General features: G+C 34.9%; 2 protein-coding genes across 9 annotated transcripts in view; one reads left to right on the top strand and one right to left on the bottom strand.

Annotated features, from left to right (window-relative positions):
• The window catches only part of LOC142329797 (dual 3',5'-cyclic-AMP and -GMP phosphodiesterase 11-like), a 623752-nt gene extending 616234 nt beyond the window's left edge, over positions 1–7518 (top strand). For all 8 annotated transcript variants that reach the window (XM_075374625.1, XM_075374633.1, XM_075374652.1 and 5 more), the window contains one exon: positions 7181–7518. The gene's annotated coding sequence lies outside the window, so the exon portion shown is untranslated. The remainder of the gene's footprint in view (positions 1–7180) is intronic.
• On the bottom strand, positions 60–3261 carry LOC142317790 (STE20-related kinase adapter protein alpha-like). The gene is made up of 2 exons (XM_075354338.1): positions 2205–3261; positions 60–109 (listed from the first exon to the last, which is right to left on the bottom strand). Exons 1-2 carry the CDS (start codon positions 3259–3261, stop codon positions 60–62), a joined length of 1107 nt encoding a protein of 368 aa, XP_075210453.1.
• Positions 7519–18741: the final 11223 nt, after the last annotated feature.

Below are 18741 nucleotides of genomic sequence, written 5' to 3'. Positions count from 1 at the left end.
TTGAAAATTCAATACAAATCAAATTCAAATACAAATTCAAAGTTATCTGCAAACTCTAATCAAGTTTTTTCTCTTTCCATCTTTTTATTTTGACTCTTTTTGACATTGACTGCATAGACATTTAAAGGGAAAAATACATAGTACTACTACATAATGTCATTCTTTCCATATTAAAAAAAAAAAAAAATTAAAAATAATAAAAGTATCTTTGAAGTTTTTATAAAGATTTCTTGCATAACTGATATAAACACTCAAGAAACTTAAAATTAACACCAGTCCTATTCCTACATTTTCTGTAAATTCATTCAGATAAATGAGAATGAATTAAGTGATCTTTTACCTTTATGAATTGAATTTTGATGGAGATTCTTGATAGAAATTTACTCAAGGTATTCTTTATAGGCTTAAACCAAGAGCATGTGGTATTTTATATCTTAAAGTTAGATGACAATTCCAAGTTGGGAGATTGTATGGTTTATTCTGTATTTAGCTAACATTTTGTTTTCAACTTGCGATTAAAAGGAATATTTTTTATTTTGTAAATTTTGATAGAGATACTATTTTTATATTGTTTCATAAGTATTGGTTATTTATTTTTGGATCGTATCAATTTATCTTTTATTTATTTTATTTTTTTAATATACAAGGTGATCGTAAATTATTTAGCGCATTTAGATGTTTATTAAAAAATAACAAAGCAATGTAATTCCATGCCTATTTTATTGTTAAACAGGATATTTCAAACAGTTTTGTTTATGACTGTTATTAATTTCAAACAATTTCCACATGAGCAGCTTTTTTTATGCATAAAATATCTAGGCGATATTTAATTTCATGCCACACATTACAAAGAATATCTGGAGTTATTCCATTAATTACTCCTTTTTAGTTTATTGATGTTGACAATCTTCATTCAGTATCCGAATCTTCAGTCTGACAATCTTCAGTATTCAAATCCGTATAAAATAACTGCTTTTACTAGGACTTGAACGCTGGAACTCTCGACTTCCAAATCAGCTGATGTAACATGTCTAAATAATAGTGCTAGTAACTTTTGTTTTAGCAAATAAGAATGGTCTGATCATTCATAATCACTCAACGCACACCAGACTAAAATTTTTGGCTTATCATATTGTGTTTGTCAAATGTCATGTCAAATCCATTGATGGTTCAATGGAGAATTATGATGGTTAATGAGACCAGAAATATGGAAAGTAGATTTCATCAGTGAAGATAATTTTTTTCTAAAAATGCATTATCTTCATTCGCTTTATCAAGAATATCCACAGAAAATTGTAATGGCATGGTTTATCGTAATCTTTAATTGCATGCACCAACTGAATTTTGTATGCTAAAAGTTTTAGGCGCTTGTGTACCACCTTCACAATTGTCAAGTTATGGTATTCCCAGTTCTAAACTATCACGACTCGATTGACCTGGGCTTTAAAAGTTTCTTTTACTTAATCCACAACCTTCTTGGAGAAGAGATGACTGCCAACATTTTTTTGTGTACTGCACATCCTGTATCCTTAAACTGCTATTACCAATGTTTAATAGAGTCTTTGTTAGGAGACTTCATGGCCTTAGTCTAAATGAAAACTTCTACAAACAATAATAACAGATCCACTTTCATGAAACTATAGTACGCACATTGCTTTCTCCTGCTCTATAGCCATTGCCGAACTGACTGTTATGATTCCCCTGTTGTTACGTTGCGCCAGCATGTTTATTCAAGGTCATCAGCAACTCTAGTACCTACGCTAATATTTGAAAAAAAAATCAATGCATGCTACATTGCTTTGCTCAGTTTTATTAACCCCCAGATTGCGCTAAATAATTTATGTTGACCCTGTATTTATTTTGATTTCTATTAAAGATGATTTTTAATCAAATTGTGGATCTATTCTTCTTTTTGTTTTTCCATACGAGTCTCAGATTTAATTTTTTTTCTGTAAATGATCTTTGAACATACTCTTATGATTTTACAATTGAAATATTTAATTATTACATTACACCCATTGACAATAAAATATTTTTTAGTTACATAATTGAATAACAACAAAACTAGTAAAGTGACAACTGTCATGTTTCTTAATTAATATGTGTTAAAAATTAAAAATCCCAATCAACTGATAAAATATTAACATTATCAATGCTTGAATCTGTAGTACGAGTATCAACGTTTAAATTTATCACTGACATACTTTCTTCTTTTATAGGAGTGATTGGAAAAACAAGTTCAGAAAATGGTTTCTTTCGACTGCGTGATTTTTTTAATAATGGATGATTTAATAACATTATTTCATTTGGTCTTTCTTCTGGATTTAAAGTACAACACAAATTTTTAAATGAATGTAAATGCTCACAGAATTTTCTGTTGGAATATGAACTACTAAAGGCTTTAATGATATCTTCGTTTAAATCATCCGCATTATTTATATTTGAGGAATCATATATGAGAGGAATTTTATTATTAAGTTTATCCATCAACATCATAGTAGATCGAATATTTATATAAGGAGGAAATCCATTTGCCAGTTCACAGACTGTAATTCCCAAGCTATAAATATCAGATTTTTCATTGTACCCACACATGTTCTGTTTTAAAACTTCAGGACTGACCCAGTTTAGATTTGACTCAGAATTTTGTGGAAACTCAAAAATTTGTCGAGGTTTGTTGGTATAATTATCATTACTTTTCTTGCAATAAGCATATCTGAATCCTGTTAGTCTAGTACATCCATCAGATCCTATGAGAATATGACTTGCTCGAACAGATCTGTGAATTATACCTTTCTTATGAATAAATTCCATTCCTTTAAGAACATCTTTCAATACTATTTTAATTACACTTTCAGGAAGGCCAGAAAAAAAATGTTTTTTGATTAAATCAGAACATGAACCATATTCCATTAATGGAAGAATCAATATAACCTCACATCCAGCAACAAATGATACTAAAGATGACATTATAAATGGGTTTGTCAGCTGATTCATCATAATTATTTCTCTTTGAATCAAGTTGATTTCTTCTGTGGATATATTATTCAGATTATACCTTTTAATTGCAACAATTTTATTCGTCATCCTAAACTGTCCAGTATAAACACAGGTGGAGGCAAAAGAACTTTTTCCTATTAAAGAACCAGTTTTATAATCTGACAATTGAGTTGTAAAATATGTAGGCTTTTTTTTTTCTGCCGTAACACTGAACATAAAGCACTTAGTAATTTTTTCTTTATCCTGTGTGACAGGATTCATTGTTACATAAAATGAATTCACTGAACCTTCATTTCAAACAAACATACAATAATTTAATTAAAAATCAGTAACTTTTTGTCTCAAGTAATGTTTTGTATAAACTTAGCTGTCAATTAATAGTTGAAATGTTATTAATCACAGCTGATGTATGTTTACTATAAATAAATAAGTAGCTCATATAAAAACATAGTTCTTTCAATACCATGTAGATTTTTACAACTTTTGCTGAAAAATTGTAGCTATTTCCCAAAATAATATTGAAAAATAATTGCAATTTTTTAAAATAAATAAATAAAAAATTAAAAAATTGTATTGTCCTTAATTTTGAAAAGTAAATATATTTAAGAATATTTTATTGTTCTTAATTTTGAAAGCTAAATATATTTAAAAATATTTTGTCAGTTTTTGGTTTCACTTTTTTAAATTTGAAAAATGACTTTTGAAGAAATTCTTCCATAAAATTTTTATTGATATTTATGTACATAAATATCAATTCAAATACTTAATGCAATAAATTACAAAAACCTTTTTCAATTAATTTTATTTTTGATAACTCTCAATTTCATTAAAAAAAAATTTAATTTGAATAAATTTTGTTCAATATGTACTTATGCAGCATATACATAAATTATCTTTGATGTAGGAAGTATGATCAGGGTAGCACAACAAAATAATCATTCGCATTTTGCATTTTATATGGACTTTTTATAACAGTGTTTACATCCATATTACTGAATGTTACATCCATATTAATAATTGCCCTACTACTATTTTATACATTTTCTTAAAAATAATGAATACACACACACACACACACACACACACACACACACCCATGCATTAAAGAAAAATCTTATGCATTAAGGTAGATTTGCAATCTATAAAGTTACTTAAGTTGAATGTTAATTGTAAATTATTAAATTTTATCTTGTTTATGGTTTGTTTTTCATTCCATTTACAAGTGTAGTATTCTAATTGCACTCTAATTTGTTAATATTTTGGATTGGTTAATAAATTAAACTTGAGGTTTCTTTAATTTTTGTGTAAGATTTTTAACAGTATTATTTATTTGTTTACAGTTTAATTATTTCTGGAAAATGTATATTTTTTTAAAGATTAAATATCAGTAAACTTAACTAGTTATCGGCTGAAATGGGAGAAAGAATTAATATACTGTTAAAGTAGCCCTGAAACTTTAGTGATTATTGTTCAATAGTTAGTATGTAGTTTTACAATAATGTTTTGCTTAGCAGATGGAAATTAAATGATTTTGTTGGCAGATATTAAAGTAATGCTGCATATGCATATATGAGTAGTTCTGGAACAGTGCTATTTTGTTTTGTTGGTATTGTAAAAAAACTATTTATTTATTATGTGTATAATTCCAAATACAAAAAATATAAAAATCTGTCTGATCTTTTCTGGCTGATGACGTTCTTGTTTATGTTATTGGTTTGGCCATTCAGTGTACTGGTAGGTGCTGCTGGCTTTTGAATTGGCTCTTATTTATTTCATTTATTTACTCTTTATCATGAGAATTCAAAATAGGTATCTAAAAGCACATTTGATGTTGTAATTATATGCTTTTAAAATAAGATCCATTCGAAATATAAGGAAAACTGAAAACTATATATAGACTTTATTATTTGTACATGAAGATATTTATCTATTACTTTCTACATAGCTGCCTTTAACTTCAACCACTTGTCAAAGTGTTTCACTGGCTTCTTCATTCTCTTTTCAAAAAATTTCACCACTAATGACCTCAACCACACAGTATTGCCATTTTCAATTTCTTGTCCATTTCAAACATATGTGATGCAAGCCACTGTATTAGGTGAAGAAAAAGGAAATAATTGCAGAGAACTAAAGTCAGGCTATAGGGTGAAAGATTGAAAATTTTCCAACAAAACATTTCCAATTGCATCACTGTCTAATGTGCTATTTCTGGTTGGGCATTGTCATCCTCTGGGATGGCGTCCTATGTTGTTTATTTTTATAGCTCCTCTACGATTTTTTAACATTTTGCAATACATACAGTATTGCAATACAGTATTCTAGTAGTTCTCTGATCAATAAATTTGACAAGCAAGGTACCATTTTTGTCTAAAAAAACAGTAGCCATAAGCTTCTTTACTGAACACCCTTGTTTTAACTTCTTCGGTCAAGGATGTGATGAATGTCACTATTACACTGACTGTCTTGACATTCATATAAATAATCCAGGTTTCATCTCTGGTAATAGTGTAATTAAACAATTCAACACTTTCATTTTTGTATAGCCACAAAAATTCATATACTGCAGCAAAATGTTTTTCCTTGTGTATTGGTTAACATATTTGATATCCATCTGGCATACAGATTTTTATAGCTCATTTTTCAGTCAAATGGTGCACAAATCAAAGATTGTAAAACATCAAAGACACTTGTGACATGATGAAATACCGTATTCTCAAATTTTTTATCAACTTGTTTCAAACAAATCATTCATTATAAACAATGGCTGCTCATGCACTGCATTCTTCATCATGAACGCCCATTCGTCTTTCTTTCTTTTTCAGTTTAGCCTCTGGAACCACTGTAAGGTATTACTTCAGAGGATGAATGAGGATGATATGTATGAATGTAAATGAAGTGTAGTCTTGTACAATCTCAGGTCGACCATTCCTGAGGTGTGTGGTTAAATACCACCAAAGAACACTGGTATCCACAATCTAATATTTAAATATTTCACCTTTCTAGAAATGAACCAATGTTGTACTTTAGCATTGGTCATAATATTTGGCCCATAAAATTCACAAATTTGTTTGTAAATTTTAGTTGCAGAATTTTTTTTATTACTTCTTGTGCTTCACTTTGAAGCAGGATCATGAATGGTAGCACTCATTATAAATGAATGAATGTAAACAATTAACAACAAAATTACTAGTCAGCTACTAACAGCTGACTGACTACTGATTGAAATAACTGAGCTATGCGAGTGCCATTTGTTTTCATTGTATACACAGATGGAAAATTCAAAACAAACCTTATTTAAAAACATGCCTCTTATTTTGAAAACAAAATAAGTAAATTGTTTAGTCTAAATGAAAAAAAAGTTGAAGCCTAGTATGGGTTAAAATTTGCTATTTCTATTGTCAGAGAAAGGAAAGGAATAACACTGGTGTAGTTGTAGAATTGTATCGTTTGTTTTTTAATTAGCATTTTTGAGCAGCACATTACTGCAGTGATTTTGCACTGACTGACTTAAATTTAGGTGGAGCAAAATTTCTGCTTTCTTCAGAATTTAACATGTTGGTTGAGAATAAATGTAGAGTTACCAAGGAAAAACCATACCTGTCCCCAGAGTTTTGTGTCATCAATAAAATTTCTTTTGGAGGTTAGATTTAGTATTTACTTCTGTTACTATTTTGCTGTATTGATAGAAACAGTAGACAGTCTATTTTATATCTTATGGGATTCAGAATAGTCTTTATGACTGCTTGTAATTAAGAGGCATTGATTAAATTCCAGATAATAAATAATCTTAGTACGGGTTCAGACATATTTTGATTAGGTTAATAGCGTAATCCAAATTAGGCTGTCTGCTAATCTGACTGCTTCAATTTGGAATCAGAATTGGATGATGTATTATTACAGCAATGGAGTTTTTCCTAGCTGCTGTAAGACTTATGTTGTTATTCTTAAGAAAGGTTTGGCACTTACAAAATTGATGACCAGTTTCATTATTGTGTTTTTTATTCTGACTTTTTTAGAAATATAATTTTTTTTATCAATTTAATTTTCATTTATTAGTTATAAATGGAAATATTTTTGCATTTATTCTCTTAACATTAGATAAACTCTAATTCTCTTAGCATTAGTGTAATGATAAAACAGTGGTTCATCTGGTACTAATATTTTTTTTCTTTCTTTTCAGTTTCATCTAAGGAAATGGTCTTAAACTATCAAAACAAAGAAAGGAACTACAAAATATAAAATTAAGCACAATAGCTTTATGTTCATATGGACCACCATCTAAGTTATCTATGTATAAATAGTAAATTATGTGTATGTATGTATGTCTGTATATGAGTGTACAGATACCTAAATAGTATTTTTTCTATTATCTTACATTAAGAGTATGTATGTGTCTTTAATTTAATGTTGAATCAGTTGTACAAATTTTAGTTGTTTTAAGTTTATTAAATTTGTGAAATTTGTAAAAATTAAATTAATAATTTAATCTAAATATATGTTTATTTTTATTTAAACTATTATACTGTTGCTGTAAATTCATTTCTGTTTTATTACCCCTGTAAATAATTGATTTTTTTTTGTAATTAGCTTAAGTAGCGTTTTGAAAGTCTAACTTTGCTTACAAGAATGTTTTGAATCATGTTAAGTTTTATTATTCTAGTATCCTTTTATAATGAAAAATATACTAGTCGTTCTACAATTTGTGCAGTTCAGTGCTGTTGAAGGATTATGTTGATAACTGTAAAAAAAACGTGACAATTAATATTTATGAAGAGATAAAAATAAACAGACACATGTTTGTAAAGAAATAACTATATAAAAACCTGATTTTTTTTTATAAACTTAATTTAAATTGGAATTATTAGGAGATGAATCATGTTCATTCAAATGATAAAAAAAAGTTAAAATGAATACATTACATGATTGTCTAACTGAATGTTTATCATTATTAACAAATTCAGTGCTGAAAGGTGAAAAGTGTAAAATTTATAACATAAAAAAGTCACATTCAGAACATTATATATCCTATTTTTAGGGCTTGTATTAAATTCCAACATAACTGAATGAATTTGGGGTATTGTGTTAAATATTTTTTTCAATATTTTTTGTGAATTAATCACCTTTTAAATGTAACTCCTGTTTTCTAAACATACAGCATTTAATATAAACAAGAAATGCGAGCTTTATTTTTCTGCAAGCTTGTAAAAACGTTTTTTAAGTTAACTGGATTTCAAACTTGCTGTTCTGTAAAATTCATTAATATTATTTAATCCTTATTGTCTTGTATATTCTTTCTGCAATTTATCCAGTACCTTTAAATCCCTACTAAATCTTAGTTTTCCTTATTGCATTGTGCACTGGGTTGTGATCTCAAGATAAATTGATTGTTAAATGTTATTTTGATTTACAAAAGGAGGAAATACTAAGTAATTTTTTTTTAAATAAAAAACTTTAAAATTAAACATGATATTAGGAATAAATAAAATAGAATGTTCATAAAAAATAGAATCGACAAAAAAGTAAAATAAAAAAATCATTTAGAAAATAGATGTAGCTTCCTTTGAGTGCAATAACTATTTTGCTAGATCTCAAAGTATGAGAGTTAATCAAATATAAATAGTAATTTTTTTTTTTTTTATAAACTAATTAATTTTTAATAATATACACAATTCATATGATCATCATTTCTCTATATGGTCTCCTGCACGATGTATACATTTTTGCTAATGATTTAGGCTTGAATATTCCTTGTTCAAAAAGGTTTGAGGACGAGTTGTCAACCAATTGCGCACGTGTTCCTCGACATCTTCATTGTTTTAAAATCATTCCCTTCTAAGCAATTTTTTCAAGGGCGCAAACAAAAAATAACGCAGGGGAACAAATCTGGGCTGAAGGAAGGGTGGTTGAGGGTTTCTCAGTGCATTTTTTCCAATTTATCTCTTGTTAAAATTGCAGTGTGTGGCCTAGCATTGACATGGAGATGGATGACATTTCTGATCGGCATACCCGTCTTTTGTTTTGGTAGGAGGTGTTTGTTGACTGTAGCAACTGGCAATAGTGAGCTGCATACATCGTTTGTTGGTTGTGGAGAAAATCAATGAGTAAAACTCCCATTGAGCAAAAAAAAATCGTTGGAAGAATTTTTTTGGCTGACAGAAGGCTTTTTGCCTTCACTGGGCAGCCCACATCCTTCCTTTGCTACTCCTTACTCCCCATTTTTGACCCTGTAACGTAATGATGGACCGACCCATTTCTCATCATATATGACACTCTTCAAAAAATCATCGCCTTCTTGCCGAAACTGAGTCAGAAGTCTTTCACAGATCTCCAACCTGACCTGTTTTTGATTTATGGTAAACAACCCTGGAACCCATCGAGCCCTAATTATTTTAAAGCCAAGATGATCATTGATAATGGATTGAGTACTCCCATAGATGATACCCACTTCTGATGGGATTTCTTCAACAGTGGACCGGCGATCACCTTTGATAAGCTCTAGAACGACATGGATGTTGTCAGCTGTGAGACTTTACTTGGGCGTCAATCATGACTTTCATTTTCTACATTTTCTAGCCCACCTTTAAATTGTCTGACCCACATGAATACTCGGTTCTGGGACAGTGTAGCATCCCCAAACTGTACCTTTAAAATGGTTTAAAATTTCCTTCATTAGTTAAAAACTTTATGATTATATGTTGTGTGACATATGACGAAACTTCTTGCTCAGTCATGGCTATAGTGACAGAACAGAATGAAGGAGTTAACCAGGCTGGTATCTCCTCTCTAACACATCAAACCTTAACCCCCCCACTTTGCCATCCAGCTCAGAACAGTTTCCTGTGTAGAATAGAATAGCAAAATTACTGTTTAAATTGATTCGCCCTTGTTTATTGCATAGTGTCAATGTCTGGAAATATAGACATGTGTAAAAAATCAAATTCTAAATCTAATTTCAGCCACTTGTTTATGTCAGCCATAACACATAAACATTTCTTCCTCCTTTTTTTTATTAAACATTTCTTTTGTTATTTGATGGTAAATCTCAGTCATGGTAAACTGATAGTATTGAATTGAATCAACACAAACACACAGTATATGTACAACGCCTTTCTTCACAATAGAAAGAGATGTTTTTTCTTGTATTACATTATCCACCCTTTTCTTTCTTTATGTTTTGATTCATGTAAAGCACCTGGAATGCAAGAGGCATCAGTTCTCTCAAATTAATAATACAACCAGTCTTTGTGTAAACAGAGTGCGTCTCTTATAGGGTTAAATATCACCTGTATTTTGTTATCTTGGGCTGCTGATATGCAACTTTACATTTAGCTCAGAGAAGAAGGCAATGGAAAACTATTTCATTTCTCACTTTTCCCAGTAACCCTGATATTGAATGATTGTTATTAATGAAGATGGCTTCGTCATTTTGGGACCAAATTGTGACTCATGTCAGATTACCTGCAACCATTATATTGTGGCATGTAAGTACATTTAAATTTTTTACTGTACCATTCTTAGCAACAAATTTAAGGTTTTCAAAAAAAGAAAAAAATCTTTAATATATGAAGAATGTTGCGAATATATATATATTTAATTTATATACTAAAACAGTCATTTCTTGTGTTAAAGAGGTTAAGTGTGAATAAATTAAATTATCATTGAAACTGATAGATTGATAAGAAATATTAATTAAAAATCTGCTATGAACAAACTAAAAAAAAAAAAAACTTTCTTAAAAATAGGGATGTTCAGCAAGCAATGTCCTTAAGAAAATACCTAGCACCTTTGGTATAGGTTTTTGAAAAACTTTGGGTACTGAAAGAATTAAATAAACCAGAAATTAAAATTTTAATGTAATGATAATATTGGTGTAAATTCATGCCCTTAAATGTGTGTACATGATTCAGCTTTCAAATATTCAGGTTGAAACAAATGTTATGTTTCATTTAGTTTTTTTTTATTAGTTTAATTTAAATGTAAATATTGTTAGTTATTTTTTCAATGTGCTTTACATCTATGAAAACAAATATTTAAATAACTGTTCATTAGTTATCATTTTCATTTACAGATCAAATATATTATGGTAGATAATATCAAATGTAATTTCTATTTGCTTGTGCACGTGCATGTGTGTGCTATAATTAATGTTATATTAGCATATAGCATATGTGCCAGTGCTAATAGCATAATAATTAGCAGTTCCAACAATTTATTTTATGATGTAAAATATTTTTTTATATTATTAAAGTTTTTATGTTAGAGGGTCTTGACAGGTCAATTAAGAAGGAATTATTTAGTGGTCTTGATTTTCGTATTGATTTTATACATTCAATACAGTATTCTTGAGTTTGACAACAGAATGTATTCTTATGAAAATGTGAATGCTTACAAATGTGCAAGGAAAGTATTGAATGCGAGAATGTAAAATATATTCACTTGTTTGAATCACAAAACCAGTAGAAGTTGTTCATCTGGACTACTGACCCAAAGATAAAACTAGATTAATTATTCCCAAAACACAGATGTAATGAAAGACGATCAGTGGTTGTGAGAACTACAAGTAAATATGGTTTGAAGCCAAGAAAGAAAAGTGAAAGGTAAGGTTATTAGAAAATATTAAACTGTTAGAAACAAATGTTATACTTACCTTACATATTTGATAAATCTTGTTTTCTGCTAATAGCCCACAACAATTTATACTGGTGATGTACTGATTAACAAAACAATGACATGTACTAACTCATCAGTTTCTTCTTATCGTAAAGCATAAAATTGAGATTAAATAAGATTTTATTTTTAACCATATAACATATTCTAGTTTTAATAAATCTCTGACATTTAATCATTGAGAATTAAAAGTAAACCTAAGTGATTGAGGAAAAATGGAGAAGAAATGTGAATTTCTTGTGTGAATGTTATTTTTGGGTTTCAGTATTTCATATTATTTAGTAAATATATAAGCTGGTTATATTATTAAAATTTAAAAACTTACTAATTATTTTATTAAAAATTTCTAAATTATTTTATTAATATTTATTAAAGCTAAGATTAGTTTTAATCTAAAAAAAAAAAATAAATTTTAGAAGGATGAAAAGCAGTTAGAAAATAGAAGTTTTACTGTTTGAAGATGTGTATATTATTATTAAGTTAGTGAAAGTGTTGATATTTATAAGAAAGAGTAGTGATAGTGATATTAAATTATACAGACTAATGATGAATATTTCAGGTAGCTGGACTGAAAAACATTATTCTGTAATAAAAATATATCCTGTGGCTGATCTAGTCTTGAAGTATCTATGTATAAGAATCTAGTTTCTTTCATATACTTAAATTTATGTGAGAATAGCATTTAATGAATTAAAGGAATTGACTTGCAATAAAAATATTTATCTGGATATCCATCTTTGATACTTACCTGGAATTTCCCAAATTAGATGTAGTGCCTAATCTGAATGTTACGGTATACTTTAATATTGGACTGCAGTATGGGGATTTTTTTTTTTTTACGTCGGAAGTGAGAAAACTTGCCTCAACTAAAGCGTATATACTGGGTGTGTGGGGTTCATTGCCTACTGCAGTGGGACCCACTGAAAAACCACTCCCTCACGTAATGTGATGCTGGAATTGCCACCGATGGCATAACCTCAGCACCACGCACATTATGGGCACACCTTATATTCATACAAATATTTACACCTCTCATTCACACTGTATTTACAAAAATATATATATATATATATATACACTACATAACACATTCAGACACCGTTACACTCAACATTTACAATCAATAATATATACAGCTCAGAATACATACACCACAGTTATGCCGGCCTCAGACAACAGGAACACATCCTGTGGGAGCCATTGGTGGCACGACAATGCCGAGGCACCCTCAAAGGCTGTGCCCATCGCTGCCCTCAACTGACATCTCTGTTGTTCACCTCGTGGTCCTTCTTTATCAGTTTTTGTTGTAGCACCCTTTTAAACCACCGGGCACATGCAGTCCATCCCTCACCGGAAGAGAGGATCAACTGCATGACTTCCCCCAGAGAGTTCAAATCATCATATGGTATCTCCTGTCTCCATCTGGGGCACACAAAGAAGGTGTGCTCCACTGTATCCACTTCATCACAATACTGGCACAGTTCTGTGTGCCTCTTTCTGATCCTGCAGAGGTAGACCCCTAACGAACCATGACCCGACAACCACTGAGTCGTCCAGAAGTCCACCCCTCCATGCAGTCTATTGACCCAGGCAGCCACTTCTGGGATTAAGGTGTAGGTCCAGTGCCCCTCTGCATTCTGCCACCTCTCCTGCCAGTCAGCCAGCAAGCGGCCACTCGCTTCCTCTTTACCATCTTTGGCTCTATCTCTTCTGTATTTGGCCAGCAGGTCCAACGGCGGCATACCAGCCACCATCAGTGAGGCATCCAATGAAACCGTCCGGTAGAGCTGCAGAATTCTTATCGCTAGCCTACTATATATGCAATTCAACCTCCGGGCATTTCTCACCATTCCAAAGGTTTCCCACTATACTGGTGCCGCATACAAAATTATCAATACCATGGTAGAATCCAACATTCTACTCTTTAGGACTCCTGGCATTGGCCATAATAAGCCTCAGCATTGTCAAGGACATTTTTTCTGCCTTCACGACCACTTGCTCACGTGAAGTGAGAAACCCCTTGACCTATGGAGCCACACTCCCAAGAATTTTGCGGCTTTGGGGCGATCATTTCTCCATCGACTTGGACAGCAAAAGGGGGTATTTGCTGCCTCTTCATCATTGCTACAATTTCAGTTTTCTAAGCTGACAGTTGCAGCCTCTGCGTCTGAAGCCATGATTTGATCTTCTCAACGGTCCTTGTAGCTATCCCCACCATCTTCTCCAGCTCCTTTGCCACCACTACTACCTTCAAATCATCGACATATGCCACTAATTGTACTTCCAGTGGTCACTCCTGCCGAAGGAGGTCGTCGTACACCACATTCCACAAGATGGGCCCCAAGATTGATCCCTGCAGCACTTCATGCTGCGTGGGCACGACGACCTCCTCCCCATCCTCAGACGTAATAATCAATTTCCTTCCACTGAGGTACAACTGCATCAACCTCAAAAAGTAAGGTGAAATGCCTCGCTCCTCCAACTGCCGCAATATGGCCTCCCACCTCACCGCATTAAATGCATTAGTGACATCCAAGTAAACGACCAGGGGATTCTTTCTCACACTCCTATGCCCCTTGGCTACCACCTCCACAATCTCTGTCATTCTCTTAACAGCATCCACTGCGCTTCTTCCTTTCCAGGAGCCATATTGCTTATCCGAGAAATCCCCAGTTCTCTCTAACTTCTCTTGTAGCTTGTTTGCCCTAATAACTTCGAAAAGTTTTCCCAGGCTACCAGTTAGACAAACCGGCCTGTAACTCATTAGGCCGCCCTCTCCGCTATTTCCCTTAGGGAAGAGAACTACTCTCCCCATCTTCCATGGTGTTGGGAATCTCTCCTTAAACGGGCATTCATTAAATACTTCCAAAAAAGTGATCAGGGAGGCCTCCACCAATGCCCTCATCGCCTCCGCAGGCACTCCATCCATTCCTGGGCTCTTTCCAGAACGGAGCCGAGAGACCGCGTACTCCGAAGTGATATACGCGTTATCTCTGTTGCCGCCAACTCCCTCCATCTCAGCATCTCATCTCTCGGAAACAGGGTGTGCATTGTTTCTCGAAGTTGCACCTCAGGAAGCATGGGGAGTGATCTTCCCAGCCTCTTTGTTACCAATTTGTATGCTATGCCCCGGGGATTCTCCTCCAGCTGGTTATAGATCTCCCTCCATCAATTCCGCTTTGTTGATAGTTTTTCGGAGGCTCCTTGCAGAATCTTTCCATTCTGAGATGGCTCTCTCGGTCTCTTCTCATCTTCTTAATCTCGTAAGGATACGCCTTTTCCGAACGCATATCCTCTGTAGATCGGCAAACTCGTCCGACCAGCAATATATCTGTATTGGATACGACCGCATCTCTCTTCTCTTTAAGGCCGAAGTGCAAGCATATCCTGGATGACTTCGTCGATGTCAAGCTCCTCCCCGTTCTCTTGTCGTGCCTGCGCCGACTGTAACCACTGAAAATCCGAGAGCCCAAACATCCATTGCCCAGCTCGTCTTTCTTGACGTATCTCTGTATGTCCAACTACCACCTAAATACATTGGTGGTTGCAGAGAGTCTTCTCCTCTGGAACCCGCCATCGCCCAGCGCCCGCCATCACGCCCGTAACGAACACCAGGTCGAGGACGGATTCCATTGATTCTCTTGAAAAGGTAGGTACCTCCAACTTGAGGCACACCATACTTAACTACGCTATCAACTCTGACAGGAGCCGCCCACACTCATTTAGGATAACTACCCCTAACTCCGTGCTCTTAGCACTAAAGTCCCCAAGCACAACTACTGCACCTGTGGGTACCCTCACAGCCGCCGCCAAGTCATCCAAAAACTTTCGGTAGCGATCCACGTCGCTATTAGGAAAGACGTAGCAACTAAAAACCACCACCCCTCCCAACTCAAACCCACAAAAAGCCATCGTGGCCCTGCCGAGTAACAGCCACTCCCGGCCTCACCACCATTATCACCGCACTATCTGTAGAATCCCTGGTCCAGCAAGCCTCCGAAACCACAGCCCAATTTGACTCAGCAACCACCATAACGTCTCCCGCAACCTCCCTGGTAATAGTCCACAGGAGGTCATGGGAGCGCCTACTCCTATTTACATTAAGCTGTGTTATCTTTAATTTGTAGCAAAACTATGTCCTAGTTCCCTTAGTGAACTCAACTTAAATCAAACCTTAGACTTAAATTATGGACTAATTATGGTTAAATTATGGACTCTGGTTTGATCCTCTAGGGAGAGGCGGACAGACCTTCTACTCCCATTCGGCTTCATCGCAGAGTCCCGCGTGACATTCACCTCATAAACTATCGTCGAGATGCTGCTACACCTCACAGCTGCATGGCATCCCATGCACATCAGCAGTGCAGTCGCCATTCTACCGACAGCTTATTATTTAAACACCTCAATTCTAGCTAACCGTGGCTCGCTGCCTAAGCGTCTACCTTCGGCCAGTCAAACTGTCCAGGCAGACCCTAGCCACCCACGTTCCTTTTCTACTAGATCCCTTCGGCCGTCTTGCACAGGGCGAGGAAGCGAAGGAAGCCAGCAACAATTGCTCAATCTCTGTGTGTCCTGCAGTTGACCCGCAGATCAAAGAAGGAGTTTACTCTCTCAAGTTCCGTAACAGCTCTGCTACGCTCAGCCTTGTACCACGGATAAACATAAAGGACATGTTCCACGGTATCATCGACCCTACAACCCGGGTACAAGCCCAAATCAACCAAACCAAACCTAGCCAAAATATTCCTAAAGGCACCATATCCTGATAGGAATTGAGTTGTGTACTGATTGGGGGAGACCCATCTAATTGCTCACAGCTCCCTAACATTTGGAAAAATACCATGCTTGTATTGACCATTAGAAGAATCGTTCCACCTAGCTTGCCAAGAGTCAAAACCTTGGTCTTCCGATTTCTCACATACGCCCAGAAGTAAGAAGGTCTCCCTTCTTAGAAATATACAGCTTGCTATGTTCCGTAGCTAGAATGTCTATAGGTTTTATGCTGGCAATCACAGAGACTGCCTCTCTCGAGACAGTTCTGTAGCCATGGACAACAGCTAACAAAAGAAGATGCTGGGCTCAAAATAGAATGTCCCTATAACATTGGAATTGTAAAGATGAGCCCAGACAGGCACAGCGTACAACATTATGGCTTCACAGACACCTTTGTAAAGAATACACATGGTACGATAATTTAACCCCAATTGGGATTGATGACTCTATGAACACCAAAGAAGGCATCAACGGCCTTCTTTGCGAGAAACTGAAGGTGCTCCTTGAATTGAAGCCCTCATCAAGTTTGACACCGAGATATTTCTGAACGGCAAGCTAGGTGGAACTAGCTTGCCTAGAGTCAAACCCTTGGTTTTAAATTTCTCGCATACGCACTGATGTTAGAAGGGACCTCCCTTCTTGGAGGGAGGTCCCTCCACTGGCTACGTTCCATAGCCGAGATGTCAAAGGGTTTTATGCTGGGGATCACAGTGACTGCCTCTCGTGAGACGGTTCTGTAGCCTCCGACAACAGCTAACAGTAAAAGACTCTGAGCTTGCAAAAGAATATCCCTATAACATTGGAATTGTAAATGATGAGCCCAGATGGCCGCAGCATACAACATTATGGCCTTACAGACACCTTTGTAATGAATACGCATGGTATGATAGTTCAATCCCCAATTGGGATGAATGACTCTACGGACACCGAAGAAAGCATTGATGGCCTTCTTCGCTATAAACTGGAGGTGCTCTTTGAATAGAAGCCTCTCATCAAGGATAACACCCAGATACTTCTGCACGGTAACATACCTAATCGGAAGGCCGTCCATCACAACTTGCGGAAAGACACCAGCCCAATCCGAAGATCCCCTCTCCGAATTATCTTTTCAGCTTCTCCACTAGGAACCATCAGAGAAGCCCCCTGTGTACTTGAATGAGCAGGCTGCATCTTGATAGCCTGCCTCCTCTCCTCATCCCATTCAATTACCTCCTCTACCGCTCTAGCTACCTCCTCTTTTGTTGTAAGAGCGTCTTTCTTTTATGTTAATTCTCTGTATTCGCTCTCTTTTACATAGGGCAACCTTAACTCCGGCAATCCCCTTCTGCAATTTCCTCATTAGTTTCCTCATTAGTCCCCTTCCACCTCATCCTTGACTCTTATATGGATATCTTCTCCGTGACCTTTGCGTACTGAGAGAATTTTTTGTTTCCCCTCAACTACTCCTTCCTTAACCTCTTTAAGGAGATCCGTAAAGTTCTTTTTTTCTTGTACATCAATTACCTTCACGATTAATATCTTGGCCTTCTCAGCAGGTACTCTGCTGGCCAATCTCTTCCTACTGGATTTGGTCTTCACCTCCCTCTCAAGACAGATTCTGGTCATTCTATTAGTTCTCCGTCCTGCGCACTCCATAATGCAGGATGCATCACCCTCCTCCACACCGAAGACCACATCGTGCTTTGCTTTGCCCGCAGTAATATTTCTGCCACTCCTTTCTTCAAATGGAGGATGTTCCCCTCCTCGATTGATGAATCAATCACCAGGGTAAACACCCTCCTCTCGAAGTCTTCCAGATCTTTCCCTTGGAGAATTGTGGCCCTCTCTATACATGCAAGGAGTTGGTCCACTCTCAACTGCCCCTTCATTGCCAGGTCCTTAATTCTCGGAGCCGTGTTAAAAATTGACTCCGAGAGTCTACTTTTAATTTTAGCAAGGTCAAAAATGACCGCTAAGTCTTTCTCCCTTTCTAAGAAAACTGAATCCTGGAGCGCCATGGTCTTCTCAAATCATTCTCTGCTTCACTTGGATGCCACCAGTACATCTAAGTCTTCTTTTTGAACTCCTTCCTCCAGCTGACGTAGTAACTCCTTATCTCCAACATCGCTCCTTGTCTGGCATGCCATCTCCTTCCCATTCGGTCTGATCTCGAACGGGTTGGACTCTACAAATCCCTACAAGGCCTTCACCACTCTTGCCATATCTCCGGCCAGCTCAACAGATATGCAGTGAAAGTATTGTAATGTGTCAGTTAACTCTGAATTAAATACATTTCACATTTATTTAAATTTCATTTATTCT

The sequence above is a fragment of the Lycorma delicatula genome, chromosome 1 (genome assembly GCF_047948215.1).
Source record: "Lycorma delicatula isolate Av1 chromosome 1, ASM4794821v1, whole genome shotgun sequence".
NCBI lineage: Eukaryota > Metazoa > Arthropoda > Insecta > Hemiptera > Fulgoridae > Lycorma > Lycorma delicatula.
Note: the sequence above shows the minus strand (reverse complement) of the source record. Positions and strands in the feature narration are given on the sequence as shown.